Below are 21,285 nucleotides of genomic sequence, written 5' to 3'. Positions count from 1 at the left end.
CAAATAGTTAAAGTACAAAAGGGAAACATAAATATGGGTTGTATTTGCAATGGTGTTTGTTCTTCACTGGTTTCCCTTGTGGCAACAGGTCACAAATCTTGCTACTGTGGTATTTCACACAATATAAGTGGGAGTTTATTGAGATTGGTCTGTGTAATCTGAGGGAAATATGTGTCTCTAATATGGTCATACATTTGGCAGGAAATTAGAAGTGCAGCTCAGTTTCCACCTAATTTTGTGGGCAGTGTGCACATAGCCTGACTTTTCTTGAGAGCCAGGTCTGCCTACGGTGGCCTGAGACTGTAGATAGTCAAAGCTTTCCTTACTTTTGGGTCAGTCATTGTGGTCAGGTATTCTGCCACTGTGCACTCACTGTTTAGGGCCAAATAGCATTCTAGTTAGCTCTTTTTTTTGTCAATTCTTTCCAATGTGTCATGTAATTATCTCTTTGTTTTCTTGTGATTTGGTTGGGTCTAAACTTTTTGCTGTCTCTGTGGGATCTGTTTGTGTTTATGAATAGAGCCCCAGGACCAGCTTGCTTAGGGGACTCTTCTCCAGGTTAATCTCTCTGTAGGTGATGGCTTTGTTATGGAAGTTTTGGGAATCGCTTCATTTTAAGTGGTTGTAGAATTTAACAGCTCTTTTCTGGATTTTCAGAATTAGCGGAGAGGAGAGACGTATCTTGTCAGTATATCCATAATCTTTGCTCATGGCGAGGCACCATAAGCATGATACATTTTTGGTATTTCCCTTTCCCTTAGTTGTAGTTCTTTCAAAAAGTAAACATACAAATGTAAAAACTTAATGTAGGTCTAAATGTATATTTTATTTTGTTTATCATACTATACCATCATCAAAATGTTAATGAATTTTTACCACATTTAAATGGACATAAAGCTCACTCATTTCATAGAGAGTGTAACAAACTGGACTATATTTAGTAACTTAGTTTAAAGAGATAGTGATTGGCTTTAAATAGGCATTTGGTAATAAAAAGTCTGTCTACTTGTCTTTAACTTAATTTTCTGAAAGTCAGACTCTTCCCACATGCCAACATATTTTTTCAGCTTCAAAAGCATCTACATTCACAAAATTGTGTGTGGTTATATATATTCTCAAGACTTGCCCAGAGGGAAAATGTTGATATGTTGTATATATGTTTTTCTAGATAAAAAATGTTGGGGAAAAATGTCGTTAGTATTTTACAGATAGAAAGATGAAAAAAGTGTTTATCCTCAATCTGCTCAGGACAGGTCCGGTCCCAGAGTGTCTTAACAAAATGAAGCCAAAATATTTAGGCTGACTTCATCCAGTGTCTAGAAACATGTATTTGCGTGATGTTCAAATGTGCGCATATTTAATGAATGATCACCTAATTTACATGTTTCTAAAAAAAATTAATACCAAAAAATATTATATTTGTGTCCACATTCTACTGGTAAATGTTGATTGTGATATGATTAAGGGAAATCTGGCCTTACCTTGGAGGGCCTGAGGGACTAACTAACAAATGCTTGCCCTTGTTGGCGTGTTATTGGTTGAGTATTCTTGGATGCATGACGTCAAACAGATGCGCTTTTGATTAGCTTAATGGCTGACTTGAACAGTAAGTGCCAAACGATTTGGGACTTGATACATAAGTGAAGTAATTGGGAAATAAATTAAATAGCTATACTATACCTTGAGTGGAATCTACTTACTAAAGTTAGCTAGCTAGCTAATTACTTGTGAGCCAGCAACGCTCATATGTAAGACAAAAAGCAGGCAGTCGGCTCTAGCTAAGTAACACCGTAGTCCATCACTAGCTAATTGTTTTTCTTCACCTTTCCGCAAAGTTTCTGGTACAGTGCATATGGAATGTATTCAGATCCCTTAATTTTTTTCCACATTTTGTTACATTACAGCCTCATTCTAAAATGGATTAAATAAATAAAAATCCTTATCAATCTACACACAATACCCCATGACAATCCGATGATCACTCTGACAGAGCTCTATAGTTCATCGGCGGAGATGGGAGAGCCTTCCAGAAGGACAACCATCACTAGAACACTCCACCAATAAGGCCTTTACGGAGATCGAACATCTCTAGAGGGACCTAAAAATAGCTGTGCAGCGATACTCCCCATCCAACCTGACAGAGCTTGAGAGGATCAGCAAAGAAAAATGGGACAAACTCCCCAAATACAGGTGTGCCAAGCTTGTAGCGTCATACCCAAGAATGCTGTAATCGCTGGCAAGTGCTCAGCATTTGTGGAAACTCCTTCAAGACTGTTAGAATAGCATTCCTCTTAAAGCTTGTTGAGAGAATGCCAAGAGTGTGCAAAGCTGTCATCAAGGCAAAGGGTGGCTACTTTGAAGAATCTCAAATATAAAATATATTTTGATTTGTTTAACACTTTTTTGGTCACTACATGTGTTACTCCATAGTTTTTATGTCTTCACTATTATTCTACAATATAGAAAATAGTAAAAATAAAGAAAAACCTTTGAATGAGTAGCTGTGTCCAAACTTTTGACTGGTGCTGAGTTGTGCAAGGCACAAGATGAGTTAGGGAACACCCATGACCCCAAAAGCCTTAGAAGAAAGTTACGTTGAGGTCAAAGGTGACTCACAGGTCCAACCTTGGCGTCCTCTGCCTCGTAGATGTAGTGGTCCAGGGCAATGAAGTAGAAGCCTGACTCCATGTCAGAAATATGTTCTTTGCACACATACTGACACGTCTCCTGAGAACAACTGCAGTGAGAGAGAAAGTAAAAATAGGAAATGTCAAGAAATGTCAGACAGAGTTCAACTGGAGTTGAAAAGTTTTAACATCTTAATGTTTCATTCAAGGTAACAGTCCCTTTAAAGACTGCTGCTGTATCAAAAGAGGCAACTATGGAAAACCATGTAGCCAAATAAGTTATTAGGCGAACTGTACCAATCTACGCCACTTGTCAGTCAGTATGGCTCAGTATTCAACAGCCTTCTGTCATTTCATGCCAAACCCTCGTCGTGGAGAGCTATCCTCCTATAGGTTTTCACTTCATCCCTTAACCTAACCAACTTGTACACACTCAGTATAGAATCATCTTTATAGAACTATCTTTCTAACCAAATAGACAACAGTTGGTCAAAGTCAATAACATGTTGGCATCCCGAGTGGCGCAGCGGTGTAAGGCACTGCATCAGTGTTTCGGCGTCACTATAGCCTGTGGTTTGATCCCAGGCTGTATTATAACCGTCCGTAACCGGGAGACCCATAGGGCGGCGCACAATTGCCTGAGCGTCGTCCGTGTTAGGGGAGGGTTTGGCCGGGGGAGCTTTACTTGGCTCATTGCGCTCTAGCATCTCCTTGTGGTGGGCCGAGCGCCTGCAGGCTGACTTCTGTCATGAACTGAACGGTGTTTCCTCTGACACATTGGTGCAGCTGGCTTCTGGGTTAAGTGAACAGTTAGAAGTATACAATATTAGCTATTTAGTTTGGAGTTTTATCTCTCTTGGCTCCCCCTCACCCCACCTCAATCAAGGGTTTCTTCTCCAGTGAGGGCCATCCCTGTCTGTTCTCACCCAGCCTCTCCCTCCTCCGCCACTCACCCCTCAGTCATGCTGGTCTTTCAAGTCCTCCTTCCATACTAATCCATCGTTAACTTAGCTAGCTAACCCACTGGGCAAACACTGGTTGAATCAACGTTGTAGCCACTTAATTTCAATGAAATTACGTTGAACCAACATGGAATAGACGTTGAATTGACGTCTGTGCCCAGTTGGAATGCTCTTGGTTAAACCAAAGATACTGGTAACTTTTATATGTGGTTAAATGCAGTGTTTATTTTGGCACTATATTTTTGTCTAAATAAAATGATCATTTTTTTTGTCATTTGAATAATGATTTAGTCTAGTTATTGTCATGACAAACAGTGGGCCATTTTAGTCAACTAAATGCCCTTTCATTTTAGTCACATCACATTTGTATTGCCTCATTAACATATAGTAAACATAAATCACTGACTTCCAGGTGCACAAACATACATAGCCTTGTCCTACCAACATTTTTCTGCATAACATCCTATTCTCTTCCCAAAAGCAAAAATATGACAAACATACAGTGGGGAGAACAACTATTAGATAACCTGCAAAATCGGCAGTGTTTCCTACTTACAAAGCATGTAGAGGTATGTAATTTTTATCATAGGTACACTTCAACTGTGAGATACGGAATCTAAAACAAAAATCCAGAAAATCACATTGTATGATTTTTAAGTAATTAATTTGCATTTTATTGCATGACATAAGTATTTGATCACCAACCAGTAAGAATTCCGTCTCTCACAGACCTGTTAGTTTTTCTTTAAGAAGCCCTCCTGTTCTCCACTCATTACCTGTATTAACTGCACCTGTTTGAACTCATTACCTGTATAAAAGACACCTGTCCACACACTCAATCCAACCTCTCCACAATGGCCAAGACCAGAGAGCTGTATAAGGACATCAGGGATAAATTGGAGACCTGCACAAGGCTGGGATGGGCTACAGGACAATAGGCAAGCAGCTTGGTGAGAAGGCAACAACTGTTGGTGCAATTATTAGAAAATGGAAGTTCAAGTTCAAGATGATGGTCAATCACCCTCGGTATGTGGCTCCATGCAAGATCTCACCTCGTGGGGCATCAATGATCATGAGGAAGGTGGGGCCCATAACTACACGGCAGGACCTGGTCAATGACCTGAAAAGAGCTGGGACCACAGTCTCAAAGAAAACCATTAGTAACACACTACGCCGTCATGAATCCTGCAGCGCACCCGAGGTCCCCCTCCCCCAAGCCAGCGTATGTCCAGGCCCGTCTGAAGTTTGCCAATGACCATCTGGATGATCCAGAGGAGGAGTGGTAGAAGGTCATGTGGTCTGATGAGACAAAAATAGAGCTTTTTGGTCTAAACTCCATTCGCTGTGTTTGGAGGAAGAAGAAGGATCAGTACAACCCCAAGAACACCATCCCAACCGTGAAGCATGGAGGTGGAAACATCATTCTTTGGGGATGCTTTTCTACAAAGGGGACAGGACTACTGCACCGTATTGAGGGTAGGATCGATGGGGCCATGTATCGCGAGCTCTTGGCCAACAACCTCCTTCCCTCAGTAAGAGCATTGAAGATGGGTCGTGGCTGGGTCTTCCAGCATAATAATGACCCGAAACACACAGCCAGGGCAACTAAGGAGTGGCTCCGTAAGAAGCATCTCAAGGTCCTGGAGTGGCCTAGCCAGTCTCCAGACCTGAACCCAATAGAACATCTTTGGAGGGAGCTGAAAGTCCGTACTGCCCAGCGACAGCCCCGAAACCTGAAGGATCTGGAGAAGGTCTGTATGGAGGAGTGGGCCAAAATCCCTGCTGCAGTGTGTGTAAACCTGGTCAAGAACTACAGGAAACGTATGATCTCTGTAATTGCAAACAAAGGTTTCTGTACCAAGTATTAAGTTCTGCTTTTCTGATGTATCAAATACTTATGTCATGCAATAAAATTTAAATTAATTACTTAAGTCATACAATGTGATTTTCTGGATTTTAGTTTTAGATTCCATCTCTCACAGTTGAAGTGTACCTATGATAAAAATTACAGACCTCTACATGCTTTGTAAGTGGGAAAACCTGCAAAATCGTCAGTGTATCAAATCCTTGTTCTCCCCACTGTATATAAAAATAACATTATATAAAAATTATCTGCCATGTAAATTCCTAATTCAACCTACATAGATATGGCATATTACATAGAGAGAAAGAGGCACAATCACCAGATGGTTTCGGAAAGAATTGGCAAAGTAGTTTGGGTTGAACCTCCATCACTCAGTTGCATCATTACCATTGTTATCAACGTTCCACAACCACATTAGGCCTTTTCACACTATTGTTCTTAGCCCCAGGTTATTTTAGCCCCATGCTAGACTAGCCCTGGGATAGCTTAGTCTGTGTTTACACACATTTAACCCTGGGCTAAACTTGAGCCTTGGTCTAAGGATTCACATTTGCATTCCAAAGCCCTGGGCTAACAAACAAACACAACATGCGACCAACACCCTCTCTGAGACGCGACCAATGTTATTTTTTGTTTTATTTAACCAGATAGGCTAGTTGAGAACAAGTTTTAATTTACAACTGCGACCTGGCCAAGATAAAGCAAGGCAAGACACACAACACAGAGTTACACATGGAATAAACAAACATACAGTCAATAATACAGTAGAAGAAAATCTATATACAGTGTGTGCAAATGAGGTAAGATAAGGGAGGTAAGGCAATAAATAGGCCATGGTGGCGAACTAATTACAATATACCAATTAAACACTGGAGTGATAGAAGATGAAGGTGCAAGTAGAGGTACTGGGGTGCAAAGGAGCAAGATAAAATAATAAATACAGTATGGGGATGAGGTAGTTGGATGGGCTTTTTACAGATGGGCTATGTGAGCTGCTTCAAGCTAGTGAGGGAGATATGAGTCTCCAGCTTCAGTGATTTTTGCAGTTCGTTCCAGTCATTGGCAGCAGAGAACTGGAAGGAAAGGCGGCCAAAGGAGGAATTGGCTTTAGGGGTGACCAGTGAGATATACCTGCTGGAGCGTGTGCTACGGGTGGGTGCTGCTATGGTGAACAGTGAGCTGAGATAAGGCGGGGCTTTACCTAGCAAAGACTTGTAGATGACCTGGAGTCAGTGGGTTTGGCGACGAGTATGAAGCGAGGGCCAGCCAACGAGAGCACACAGGTCGCAGTGGTGGGTAGTATATGGGGCTTTGGTGACAAAACGGATGCACTGTGATAGATTGCATCCAATTTGTTGAGTAGCATGTTGGGAGGCTATTTTGTAAATGACATCGCCGAAGTCGAGGATCAGAAGGATGGTCAGTTTTACAAGGGTATGTTTGGCAGCATGAGTGAAGGATGCTTTGTTACGAAATAGGAAGCTGATTCTAGATTTAATTTTGAATTTGAGATGCTTAATGTGAGTCTGGAAGTAGAGTTTACAGTCTAGCCAGACACCTAGGCATTTGTAGTTGTCCACATATTCTAAGTCAGAACTTCCCAGAGTAGAGATGCTGGATGGGCGGGCAGGTGCGGGCATTGATTGGTTGACATGCATGCATTTAGTTTTACTTGCATTTAAGAGCATTTGGAGGCCACGGAAGGAGAGTTGTATGGCATTGAAGCTCGTCTGGAGGTTAGTTAACACAGTGTCCAAAAAAGGGCCAGAAGTATACAGAATGGTGTCGTCTGCGTAGAGGTGGATCAGAGAATCACCAGCAGCAAGAGCGACATCATTGATGTCTACAGAGAAGAGAGTCGGCCTGAGAATTGAACCCTGTGGCACCCCCATAGAGACTGCCAACGGTCTGGACAACAGACACTCCGATTTGACACAATGAACTCTATCAGAGAAGTAGTTGGTGAACCAGGCGAGGCAATCATTTGAGAAACCAAGGCTGTCGAGTCTGCCGATGAGGATGTGGTGATTGACAGAGTCGAAAGCCTTGGCCAGATCAATGAATACGGCTGCACAGTAATGTTTCTTATCGATGGCGATTAAGATATCGTTTAGGACCTTGAGCGTGGCTGAGGTGCACCCATGACCAGCTCTGAAACCAGATTGCATAGCAGAGAAGGTATGGCGAGATTCGAAATGGTCGGTAATCTGTTTTTTCGAAGAACTTAGAAAGGCATGGTAGGATAGATATAGGTCTGTAGCAGTTTGGGTCAAGAGTGTCCCCCCCTTTGAAGAGGGGGATGACCGCAGCTGCTTTCCAATCTTTGGGAATCTCAGAAAGAGAGGTTGAACAGGCTAGTAATAGGGGTGGCAACATTTTCAGCAGATAATTTTATAAAGAAAGGGTCCAGATTGTCTAGCCCGGCTGATTTGTAGGGGTCCAGATTTTGCAGCTCTTTCAGAACATCAGCTGTATGGATTTGGGAGAAGGAGAAATGGGGAAGGCTTGGGCGAGTTGCTGTTGGGGGTGCAGTGCTGTTGACCGGGGTAGGAGTAGCCAGGTGGAAAGCATGGCCAGCCGTAGAAAAATGCTTATTTAAATTCTCAATTATGGTGGATTTATCAGTGGTGACAGTGTTTCCTATCTTCAGTGCAGTGGGCAACTGGGAGGAGGTGTTCTTATTCTCCATGGACTTTACAGTGTCCCAGAACCTTTTTGAGTTAGTGTTGCAGGAAGCAAATTTCTGCTTGAAAAAGCTAGCCTTGGCTTTTCTAACTGCCTGTGTATAATGGTTTCTAGCTTCCCTGAACAGCTGCATATCACGGGGGCTGTTCGATGCTAATGCAGAACGCCATAGGATGTTTTTGTGTTGGTTAAGGGCAGTCAGGTCTGGGGAGAACCAGGGGCTATATCTGTTCCTGGTTCTAAATTTCTTGAATGGGGCATGTTTATTTAAGATGGTTAGGAAGGCATTTAAAAAAATATCCAGGCATCCTCTACTGACGGGATGAGATCAATATCCTTCCAGCATACCCCGGCCAGGTCGATTAGAAAGGCCTGCTCGCTGAAGTGTTTCAGGGAGCGTTTTACAGTGATGAGTGGAGGTCGTTTGACCGCTGACCCATTACGGATGCAGGCAATGAGGCAGTGATCGCTGAGATCATGGTTGAAGACAGCAGAGGTGTATTTAGAGGGGAAGTTGGTTAGGATGATCTCTATGAGGGTGCCCGTGTTTAAGGCTTTGGGGAGGTACCTGGTAGGTTCATTGATAATTTGTGTGAGATTGAGGGCATCAAGTTTAGATTGTAGGATGGCTGGGGTGTTAAGCATGTTCCAGTTTAGGTCGCCTAGCAGCACGAGCTCTGAAGATAATTTGTCAAGGGGGTATATGATAGAGGCAATTTCTTTGGATTGGTTTTGTCCAAATTTGATCCAGCATGTGAAACAGTTTCTGTTTCGATGTGCAAAGTGCATGCAATTTAACATTGCCAAAGAAACACCTGTGAAACCAGGTCATTTCCCTACGCCAAGAGGACCATTTGTCCAACTTGCCATGGATTTTATAGATCTTGCAGAAAGAAAAGAAAGGAAAAGGTACTGTTTAGTTCTTATTGACAGGTTCACCAGGTGGGTGGAGGCATTTCCCATCACACACTGTGATGCTAAGACAGTAGCAAAGCTACTAGTGAGGGAGATACCTAGATTTTGTGTTCCTGAGGTTTTATCTGCAGACAATGGTACTCACTTCACTGGTGATGTAGTGAAGCAGGTAGCCATAATGATGGGAGTGGACCAGAATTTTGTTTCCATCTACCACCCTCCGAGTAATTACCGAGAGAGCTAACCAAGAGAGCTAACCAATCCATTAAACAAGGGTTAGCTAAGGCATGCCACTCCACCAAGAAATCTTGGGTTGAAATCTTGGGTTGTTTACCACGGGTGTTAATGAAAATGCGCAGTAGTGTTAATAAAGGCCTGTGGTGTACACCACATGAAATGTTGACAGGAAGACCCATGAATGTTCCCGCACACAGACCCATGACTGACAGACAAATAGACCTGACTCTAGCTGAAGTAGAACACTTGGAGTCCATGAAAGAGCTAATGACTATTGTTAAATCTCTCCACTCTCACACTAGGAAAGCTCAGGAGGAGGTACCAGGTGAGGACTCCAACTACCTGCCTGTGGAGGTTGGAGACTGTAAAAATCCGGGTCCACAAGAGAAAATATAACCAGCCAAGATGAATGGGGCCATTCAAGGTAACCATGGCAACACTAACGGCGGTCAGAGTTCAGGAAAGGTCCGGCTGGCACCACCTGTCCCACTGCCAGGAGGTGTTCAGCCCACAGGAGATGATGGAGCCAGACACAGCCTGAAACAAGAGGCAGAAGCAAATGTGAGTCGAGACCAAATACTTGAAAAATATGAAGGGCATGACCACAGCCCTGAAGGACCAACTGTTTTAAATGTTGTAAATAACCAAACCCTTAGGGGGAATAAGAGAGGGAAGATGACCGCATGTGGTCATTGGTAGTTGACTGTTTTGGCTCTATCCACACTACTTGTTTGTGGGGGTGAAGCCGGCCCTGTCAACACGTGGGTAAAGTTTGTTTGAGACTTAGGTAGAAATGTGTCCCCAAACGGGACTGCGCTGTTAATTTTGTCTAAACCCAAATCCGTGAGAGAGTTGTTTGGTTAAATGAGTTATTAATATGATGCCATTGGTGTTGACCCCAACTATGACCCTCTTGCTTGCCCAACTGACCCAGAGGATGATTACTATACTACCTATATGTGAATGGTTAAAAGTTCCAGATGTCTAACGTCGATTTCTGTACATGGTTATATGAGACTAGGTAGTCTCAAAGGGGGGAATGTTGGGGGTTTACCCTGTGGGTTTGGTGAGGGACTACACCAATGCCATGATTACTGTATATATGTGATAACCTTTGTATGCTTGCAATGTGCAATGATGGAAAAGTACTGGGTAAATGGAGATATACTGCTTTAGTTCTCAGGCTGAGAATTGTCTGCACCTGCTGATAGTCACACAGGCTAAAGGCCGAGATAGCAGAGTGAGAAACCACAGTCTAGACATGTTTTTCTCATTTTAGTTACTTTGTATCTAATCCAATGCAACAACATTAAGGTATGATTGATGGTAGGTTGTCCACGCCCACTAGTATATGGAGCTTTGTCTCCTGTCTCGCCTCACAGATCTTTACTATAGAGAATACCTCAGTAGTTTATGTGAATCTCTGTCTGCAATTGCATTTTATTACGAAAGAGTTATATACCAAGGTTCCTGTGTCTGTGTCATCTATCTGAAAGACTGATTGTTAAAGGAACCTTACATCACCCCATGCAAAGGACCAACCAACAGCGCTTTCAGCACTCGGCTGTCCCGTTCTGTGAGCCTGTGTGGCCTACCACTTAGCATCTGAGCCGTTGTTGCTCCTAGATGTTCTACTTCACAATAACAGCACTTACATTTGACCGGGGCAGCTCTAGCAGTGCAGAATCCTATGACAGCGCCACTTTGAAAGTCACTGAGCTCTTCAGTAAGGCCACTCTACTGCTAATCTATGGAGATTACATGGCTGTGTGCTCCATTTTATACACCTGTCAAAAACGGGTGTGGCTGAACAAGGTGTAGCTAAACAAATGGTTAACGGTCTGGTCTGCAAGTAGCCTAGTTTGAGAACGCTCCGCGGTATGCCTTACGCAGCCCGCCAATGCACAGTAGGGTAATGTCTTTTGAACTAGAATCAATATGTTTTCTTTAAGGTAAAGAAGGAGACTTGGCTATGCTGGATACAGAACCTGTATATGAAATGCAGTGGGAAAAGTGGGAGGGTTGAGTGAGACAAATTCAAAGACAGCCTACTTTTCTATAGCCTACTCAGGGGAGAGAAAAACAAAGCTAGACTGTTGGTTTACTATTAAACTCAATGCTACTGTTGTTTTTAATTGTGTAAAGCAGCAGCTTGTGTTTCTTAACCAGACAAACGGTAGTTAACTAGAAGGCTGGTTGTGACAATGGCGATTTTCCACTACAGGCTGTTCTGTGCAGTGAATATCATAGTTCCTATTTCATTTCCACTTGCCCATGGCCTTATCCGGTTCAGTAGGCTGGTGGGTGGGGTTACAAATGGCCATACTCAATGATTGGTCTCATGCAAAGATGTCAGTCTCGCTCGTGTATGTTGGTCATACTCATGCAGGAGTCACACGTCTTTTGATCAATAGGCGAGGTTTAAGGGCCCCATAATAATTATGACTTTGTGGCTGTGTTAACTAGTGACGACCATGTTCATTGGCTCAAATTTTTACCTGTAATAAAATTATAGTATAAGATTGCAGTTGTGAGAGCAACATTTGTTGTTGTGAGAGGTGTATTTCTGAGTCTTGACATGTAATAAGTATCTCTGCAAAAATAAATATCTCTGTCTCAAATTAATATTTTGCTGCAGCAATGATGTTCTGTTCGCTCAAACTCACACTTGCAATTGAAGTTTAATTTGCGTGCTCCCGACACCTGTGCGCTCGCAGGACCCATCCTCAGCCCGCGTGAACACATTCTGTGCTCTCCACTGGTCTGTGCTCTTGTTTCACTTATCCTTTGCTCATGGGACATATCCTCTGCACTCTCTATTCAGTGTTTGCTTGCTCAGTGATGTTTATTCTTGCTCGACAGAGCCATCTTGCACGCAATGGACTTTAGAGGCTGATTTTATGCCAAATCACATACAAAAAAAGTTAACACAAAGAAATATCATGTAGGAGCAAGCTGCTGAGATAAATATCACCAACAGTTAGTGGAAGGTCAAATAATGGTCTGTGCAATCAGGGATCCTTGGGACATCCCTACCCCATTGAAGTTGAAATTCAAAATCAAAATGGTTAATGTAAGGGTTAGGTAATAGTTAAGGTTAGAGTAAGGGTAGGGGTTCGGGTTTAGAGTAGGGACGTCCCAAGAATCCCGTATAGCCTTGACAGTCACATGGTCTCAGAATTCCCAGAGCTAGGGCAACAGCACTAGGAACATTGCTACATTGCTAGGCAACCGGTATGTCTAGAGCAGGAGTGTCAAACACAAGGACTGGTGCTGAATCCGGCCCGAGAGGGGGTCCAACCTGCCAGTAATAAAAAATAAAAAATCTCTTAACAAGATTGGTACCACCTGTTTTTTTTGTCATAGTTTTATAAATTAATCAAACTGTGCATTGTTCATCAATATTTTATTTATTTGCAAAGCCCTTTTTTATAGTCTTTTTACAGTAGCCTGGCTTAGATCTAGAAAAGCATGCAAGAGCAGAGTGGCCAGGAAAAAGTTTCTAGAAGGGAGAAACCTAGAGGGGAACCCGGCTCTAAGTGGTGGCCCATACTCTTGTAGCTTTACCAGCTAGAGATAAGCCAGAGTTTCAGTTCAGAGTGTGAGCATGTTTGTCAGACTGATTGACGTGAAATGAATTAAATGCAGTCCACTTATATCTAACCTCTCCTTCCTTAGTCCAGACCTTAAAGTCCAGTAGAGCCATGCCCACATTAAGATAGTGTCTGGTCCTTCCATGTTTATCTCCACTAGCACTGGCCTAGACATAGACAACCCATTGATCGTCATGTCATTTTAGAGTAGTGCCATTACAATGGGTAGTTGGAAATATCTATATCAATACCAAAGTTTGTAAATAGTGACATGAGATGTCACTCACTCACTAGCTGTGTTAGGGGATGCGTAATCAGCATAAAAGGTTGTCTAACAGAAAACTAAAGAAGAATGATTAAATGTATCCTTCAACCAGTGCACATATTGATTGCAGGCATTCATTTGACATTTATTAACAAACATTAAAGGAACTGTATTAGAATACCCACTCCAGTATTTCTCCAGTATTTTCTAAATATTCAGTGGAAGAAGGATCAGGCAGCGTTCACCCAATTACAAGCCATGTTTTTCCAGATTAAAGGCAGACACTGTACATGGTTTGCAAATGTTATGTGAATGATTCCAGCCTAGCCTACTTCTAGTCTCTCACAGTCATAAACTAACACGTTGATATATTGAACTATTTTCCCCAGTAGCTTACAGTCAGTACACAGACACTGTAGTCCAGGATATGACTCATAACATCAGTATCTTTATAGGAACTACACAAATCAATGTACAGTATGTCATGCAAACACTGGGGTTTAATAAATTATCTGGAAGTGAGTAGACCTGCTTGATATAGGCCTAGGAGCAGGTATTTGAGATTGCATTATCGGCACTATTGGTTCCATTGTTTTGCAAACTAAATCAATACACCTGAAGTATTTGAAAGCGTCTAATATTTGTATTTGACCCAGCCCTAGACTGGAAATGACCTTCCACATTTGAAAATCATGGGAGATTGTCTCACGTCAGATAGCACGACGAGTGTCGCGTAGGAGTGACACGATCTGATGGAAGACAATAGGGAGATCAGAGCACTAGCTCAATATGAGCTAAATATGGTACCTAAACCAACCACAGAAAAATAGGGCTAAATGTCAAATCAAAGCAAATTGTATTTGTCACGTGTCGAATACAACAGGTGTAGACTTTACAGTGAAATGCTTACTTACAAGCCCTTAACCAACAATGCAGTTTTAAGAAAATCCCCCAAAATGTAAGAGATAAGAATAACAAATAATGAAAGAGCAGTAGTAAATAACAATAGCGGAGCTATTGTTTAGCTCAGGTAACTGAGCTAAACGACTACCGCCCCGTAGCACTCACTTCCGTCATCATGAAATGCTTTGAGAGACGAAGTCAAGGACCATATCACCTCCACCTACCTGACACCCTAGACCCACTCCAATTTGCTTACCGCCCAAATAGGTCCACAGACGATGCAATCTCAACCACACTGCACACTGCCCTAACCCATCTGGACAAGAGGAATACCTATGTGAGAATGCTGTTCATCGACTACAGCTCGGCATTTAACATCATTGTGCCCTCCAAGCTTGTCATCAAGCCCTGTGCAACTGGGTACTGGACTTCCTGACGGGCCGCCCCCAGGTGGTGAGGGTAGGCAACAACATCTCCACCCCGCTGATCCTCAACACTGGGGCCCCACAAGGGTGCGTTCTGAGCCCTCTCCTGTACTCCCTGTTCACCCACGACTGCGTGGCCATGCACGCCTCCAACTCAATCATCAAGTTTGCGGACGACACAACAGTGGTAGGCTTGATTACCAACAACGACGAGACGGCCTACAGGGAGGAGGTGAGGGCCCTCGGAGTGTGGTGTCAGGAAAATAACCTCACACTCAACGTCAACAAAACTAAGGAGATGATTGTGGACTTCAGGAAACAGCAGAGGGAACACCCCCCTATCCACATTGATGGAACAGTAGTGGAGAGGGGAGTAAGTTTTAAATTCCTCGGCGTACACATCACAGACAAACTGAATTGGTCCACCCACACAGACAGAATCGTGAAGAAGGCGCAGCAGCACCTCTTCAACCTCAGGAGGCTGAAGAAATTTGGCTTGTCACCTAAAGCACTCACAAACTTCTACAGATGCACAATCGAGAGCATCCTGTCGGGCTGTATCACCGCCTGGTACGGCAACTGCTCCGCCCACAACCGTAAGGCTCTCCAGAGGGTAGTGAGGTCTGCACAACGCATCACCGGGGGCAAACTACCTGCCCTCCAGGACACCTACACCACCCGATGTCACAGGAAGGCCATAAAGATCATCAAGGACAACAACCACCCGAGCCACTGCTTGTTCACCCCGCTATCATCCAGAAGGCGAGGTCAGTACAGGTGCATCAAAGCTGGGACCGAGAGACTGAAAAACAGCTTCTATCTCAAGGCCATCAGACATGTAACTAATGTACTGTAAGAGATGTTAAACAGCCACCACTAACATTGAGTGGCTGCTGCCAACACACTGACTCAACTCCAGCCACTTTAATAATGGGAATTGATGGGAAATTATGTAAAATATATCACTAGCCACTTTAAATAATGCTACCTAATATAATGTTTACATACCCTACATTATTCATCTCATATGTATATGTATATACTGTACTCTATATCATCTACTGCATCTTTATGTAATACATGTATCACTAGCCACTTTAACTATGCCACTTTGTTTACATACTCATCTCATATGTATATACTGCACTCAATACCATCTACTGTATCTTGCCTATGCCGCTCTGTACCATCACTAACTCATATATCTTTATGTACATATTCTTTATCCCCTTACACTTGTCTATAAGGTAGTAGTTTTGGAATTGTTAGCTAGATTACTTGTTGGTTATTACTGCATTGTCGGAACTATAGAAGCACAAGCATTTCGCTACACTCGCATTAACATCTGCTAACCATGTGTATGTGACAAATCAAATTTGATTTGATTTGGGTACTGGTACAGAGTCAACGTGTCGATGTACGGGGGGCACCGGTGTCGAGGTAATTATGTACATGTAGGTAGAGTTATTAAAGTGACTATGCAAATGTGTGGTTTTGAAGTTTTAAATGCTTGCTTATTTGCTATTCAAACATTTGGGATAGATAACTAATGTACTGTAAGAGATGCTTTCCATTGCTGGACAGAGATATGAGTTCTGAAATTCTAGTTTAATTCAAAATAGCATGATAATAGGCAGAATCTACCGCACATGCAAAACCGATTTGTGAAGGAGTTGGAGGCAAAATGCAAAAATACAAACTGCAAGTGTGGGAGTGTGCAGAGATGTTTTCCATTTTGTGGATTGTTAGTAATTACTATCGTGTCTCATCGCTACAACTCCCGTACGGGCTCATGGTGAGACGAAGGTCAAAAGCCATGCGTCCTCTGAAACACAACCCAACCAAGCCGCACTGCTTCTTAACACAGCTCCATCCAACCCGGAAGCCAGCCGCACCAATGTGTCTGTGTCGGAGGAAACACTGTGCGCCTGGCGTGCACTGCGCCCGGCCTGCCACAGGAGTCGCTGGTGCGCGATGAGACCAGGATATCCCTACTGGCCAAACTCTCCCTAACATTGACGACGCTAGGCCAATTGTGTGTCGCCCCACGGACCTCCTGGTCGCGGCCGGCTGCGACAGAGCCTGGGCGCGAACCCAGAGTCTCTGGTGGCACAGCTAGCGCTGCGATGCAGTGCCCTAGACCACTGCGGCACCCGGGAGGCCCCCTTTTTAAAATTCAAATTAGTAACACCCTTGTGGTGCGTTGTTGTGTTGAACTCATCCCTAAGCGACAGTAACTGAATTATATTACTTTAATGGTTATGTGTTAATCAAACAGATTAACAGAACATAGTAATTTATTAATACAATCTAATTGCATTTTATTCAATCTGTTATTTATTAAGTAATTTTTGTCTCTTCCTCATACCTTGTGTAGGCTACCCCTACCAAAAATAAACACAATACTATATGAAACATCTGTATTGGAAAGCGAAAGAAGTAGGCAACATGAAGTCCAAGTTCATCTACTTCATTCACATGGCAGAATACAATAGAAAACAAAATATTTTAAACAAAACACCCACATGCATTATACATGTATAGGGAACTATTTTTGTAGCCTAAGTTTAGGTCAAGCATATGTCCGTGCTATCTCTGTGCACCACACAGGAAGACAGTGTCAGGGGGAAATGATTGCATGGTGTGAGAAGGATGTAATGTTTATTATGTCTGTGACAGATGTTGAATGATCTGATCAGTAGCTAAGTGAAGAAGTCGTTTTTTGACTGTAGAACAGTAACACCTTGGTTTACAGCAAGATGATATAGTATTTGTTTGTTTTGGAGAGCGGGAAGGAGAGAGAAAGAGGGAGTAGAGTAGAGAGCGAAAGAGAGGGAATGAGAGGGTGTGTTTGAGAGGTAAGGGTGACAGAAAGAAACTTGACTGTGAGGAGAGTCAGAGAGGGAGAAAGAAAGAGCGAGTGAGTGAGAGAGAGAGGAGGAAGTCTAACTGAAACTGAAACATGTCAGCTGTTGGGTAAGTGAGACTGAAGAAGAAAAATAGGTAATAGAGAAAAGGTGTGAGAGACAGAGAGAGAGAGCGAGTCAGGGTCAGGGTGTATGCATGCCAGCGGGATGGAGAGACCCTCCTGTCTCTCACGGAGCAGCAAGATGAACAGCTACATCACCAACGCCCTCTCTGACTTCTTCTTCAAGTATGAGACCCCCCGCCAGGTGCTGGTGCGGAACAGGAGAGTGGGGGTTGTGTGCCGATTGATTCAGCTGGGGGTCCTGGCTTACATCATCGGGTAAGACTCTTTTAAAGGATTCTGTTATTTACCGGGATTCTACAGGCATGCAAGTGGAGCGTGGTGAGCATGTGAGTTAGTGTGTGAGCTTGTCTGTTTGTCTGTTGCAAGTTTCAGCAAGACTGAGTCATTTCTCGACTGCAAAATGCATGACCCAGCTTTCATTATTTACATTCAATGGCTTGTTTGTTGAAATGTCAAAATGTGTGTAGTGGAGATCTTTACAATGTAAAACACTACAAAGTAAAATGCTACAGATATCACGAGATATCTGACCAAATTAGAAAGTGTGGTAAATTCAATTGATTGGACATGATGTGGAAGGGCACACACCTGTCTATATAAGGTCCCACATTTGACAGTGCGTGTCAGAGCAAAATCGAAGCAATGAGGACGAAGGAATTGTCCATAGAGCTCCGAGACAAGATTGTGTCGAGGCACATTTTTTCCGGCAGCAGGGACTGGGAGACTAGTCAGGAATGAGACAAAGATTAACGGAGCAAAGTACAGAGCGATCCTTGATGAAAACCTGCTCCAGAGTGCTCAGGACCGCATACTGAGACAGGACAACGACCCTAAGCACACAGCCAAGACAACGCAGGGTGCTTCGGGACAAGTCTCTGAATGTCCTTGAGTGGCCCAGCCAGAGCCCGAATTTGAACCTGATCAAACATTTCTGGAGAAACCTGAAAATAACTGTGCAGCAAGGCTCCCCATCCAACTGGACAGAGCTTGAAAGGATCTGCAGAGAGGAATGGGAGAAACTCCACAAATACATGTGTGCCAAACTTGTAGCATCATACCCAAGAAAACTCGAGCCTGTAATCGCTGCCTAAGGTGCTTTAACAAAGTGCTGAGTAAAGGGTCTGAATACTTAAATAAATGTGATATTTCAGTATTTTATTTTATTGTGTGTAGATTGATGAGGGAAAAAGACGATTTAATCCATTTTTTAGAATAAGGCTGTAACCTAACAAAATGTGGAAAAAGTCAAGTGGTCTGAATACTTTCCTAATGCACTGTACATGGACGTTCTTACCATAAAATCAGGACATTGTGAATCATTCTAATTTTGGTTTTAATCAAATTAAAAATAAATTAAAAACAAACTATCTGTTCATTTTTTTTAACAACAACAATACATTTATGTAAAATGTAATGATATCATAAAATCACTAGGATATAATAGGCTCGACACGTTGGTGTTGAACCAGCCTTCATTAAATTAGGCCTAAGGTAAGGGATTTTGGTTTTAAAAATGGGAAATGGCAAACAAGCAATTATTACAGGAAAATAACTTCTAAATACAATTGTTAACCGGTATTCACCACTGTTCTCATGTCATTTCCTGATGGGCATGGACACATGAAGCCTACATCATGGAGGGGGTTTTACACACCTCCAAAGCATGGCTAAAATAATGCAGGCCTGCCTACAATAGATAGACAAAAAGGAAAAGTCATTATTGCGTTGTTCATTATTTCCAAGGCATTTATCCCTTACTTAAATAATAATTAAACAAAAAATACCTTATTAGGCTATTACAGTCATTCTACAGTGCCTTTTTAAATCACTTTTAGAAATATGAGTTTGGCCAGTCTTTGGTTTGAGGATCATGCAGTGAGCTTTGCATGCCTAGTTTGTTATTTTTTAAATATATTTTTTTATTTATTTCACCTTTATTTAACCAGGTAGGCAAGTTGAGAACAAGTTCTCATTTACAATTGCGACCTGGCCAAGATAAAGCAAAGCAGTGCGACAAAAAAACAACACAGAGTTACACATAAACAAATGTACAGTCAATAACACAATAGAAAAATCTATGTACAGTGTGTGCAACTATACACGCATACACATGGATTTTGTTTTGTAGATATGTGGTAATGGAGTAACGGCCTTAGGGCACACACTTAGTGTCTTGTGAAATCAGATATGAATGTATTGTAATGTTTTAAAATTGTGTAACTGCCTTAATGTTGCCGGACCTCGGGAAGCAGCTAATGGGCATCCATAATAAAGACAATTACAAATACCCACCGTCAACCAATCATGTCAGTGTGGAGCTATACAGAACCCTCCACATTGTGAATTATTTTTGGAGGAGCACAGCAATGTGGTATGGAGCTCAATTTGGCCTCTGCATGCCTCGGAGGCTCTGCAACTACCTCATACCGTCCATATGGTGCCTCCAACCATATTTTCGGATCAAGCATAAAAGCCTATTTATTTTTTAACTCAAAGCAATGAGACCAATCAGTCCTCTATGACAGCAAAATCATAAACAATAGAGTACGCTAATTAGTCCTTAGTTTTGGGGTTATGCTTAGGTATAGCAATTTGGCTAATCTGTATTTCCAAATTTCAAAGTTCTGTTTTTGAAGATTAAGGGTATTAAATTGGAATGACTTAAAATCTGGTAGAGTTTTTAGCCTAATCATATTAGAATCTGCAGTAGAATGCAATAGGTTAGAAATAGTCTACTTAACCAACCCATAAAGTAAAATGCAACATCCATTTATAGCCAGCTATGTAAACTCTAACATTAATTTATCCTGCAATAGATGTTCAAATGGTAATACAATTGTTTGTTTTCTGCTAATGCCTCTTAACTAGGCTGACGCTTATTGGGACGAGTCTTGTTCTTTAGGAAGAACTGAGTGATTTTCAGCTGCAAATCCCAAATTTGCTGAATTGTAAAAAACGATTTATTGGGTTGCTTTTTGGTCTTAATTTAAGGTTAGAGTTAGGCATTAGGGTTAGCAGTGTGGTTAAGGTTAGGGCTTTTTAAGGTTAGGATTAGGCATAAGGGCTAGCTATGTGGTACGGTTAGGGTTAAGGTTAGGTTTAAAATCTGATTTTATGACTTTGTGGCTGTTCCAACTACTAACAGTGTGGTTAAGGTTAGGGCTATTTAAGGTTAGGATTAGGCATAAGGGCTAGCTATGTGGTACGGTTAGGGTTAAGGTTAGGTTTAAAATCAGATTTTATGACTTTGTGGCTGTTCCAACTACTAACCTGCGCCTCTTAAGGGAAAAGTATTCTAAAAGTAACTGAAAGTAATCAAGTAATCAGATTGCGTTACTGAGTTTGGGTAATAATCCAAAAGTTACGTTACTGATTAACATTTTGGACAGGTAACTAGTAACTGTAATGGATTACATTTAGAAAGTAATCTAGTGTACCCAACCTAATGACTTGCTTTTCTTTTTTAGGAGGTGGATCAGCTTTAATATTGAGGATAGATTGTTGCTTCCATCAATGTAATTGTCTGCATCATTTACAAAGCATTTATTTTTGGGGTAAATATTTCTATATATATATATATATATATATATATATATATACATACATACATCCACATATATACAGTGGGTTCCAAAATTACTGGCACCCCTGACTGGCAATGCACAAATAATACATAAAAAAATATAAACAATATAATTACAGAGAAACTCCAAATACCAACACGTGACAAATTACTGTACTTTATTAATGCTTCAATGGAAACCACCAAAATCGTACAATTATTTAATGCAAAATACATTTGACCAAAATCAAGGTT

General features: G+C 42.0%; 1 protein-coding gene across 4 annotated transcripts in view; it reads left to right on the top strand.

Moving 5' to 3' along the window:
• Positions 1-17,135: 17,135 nt before the first annotated feature.
• LOC109893026 (P2X purinoceptor 1) overlaps positions 17,136-21,285 on the top strand; it is a 40,325-nt gene continuing 36,175 nt past the window's right edge. For 2 of the 4 annotated variants that reach the window (XR_002255708.2, XM_020486018.2), the window contains exon 1: positions 17,137-17,723. Coding sequence is in view for 2 of the 4 variants with exons in the window: in XM_020486018.2 (XP_020341607.1) it covers positions 17,536-17,723 (188 nt within the window). In the remaining 2 variants the exon portion in view is untranslated. Of the gene's footprint in view, positions 17,724-21,285 lie in introns of all 4 variants that reach the window. The other 2 variants (XR_002255707.2, XM_020486019.2) reach the window with 2 other exon arrangements.

Source organism: Oncorhynchus kisutch, linkage group LG6 (genome assembly GCF_002021735.2).
Source record: "Oncorhynchus kisutch isolate 150728-3 linkage group LG6, Okis_V2, whole genome shotgun sequence".
In the NCBI taxonomy this organism is placed as follows: domain Eukaryota; kingdom Metazoa; phylum Chordata; class Actinopteri; order Salmoniformes; family Salmonidae; genus Oncorhynchus; species Oncorhynchus kisutch.
Note: the sequence above shows the minus strand (reverse complement) of the source record. Positions and strands in the feature narration are given on the sequence as shown.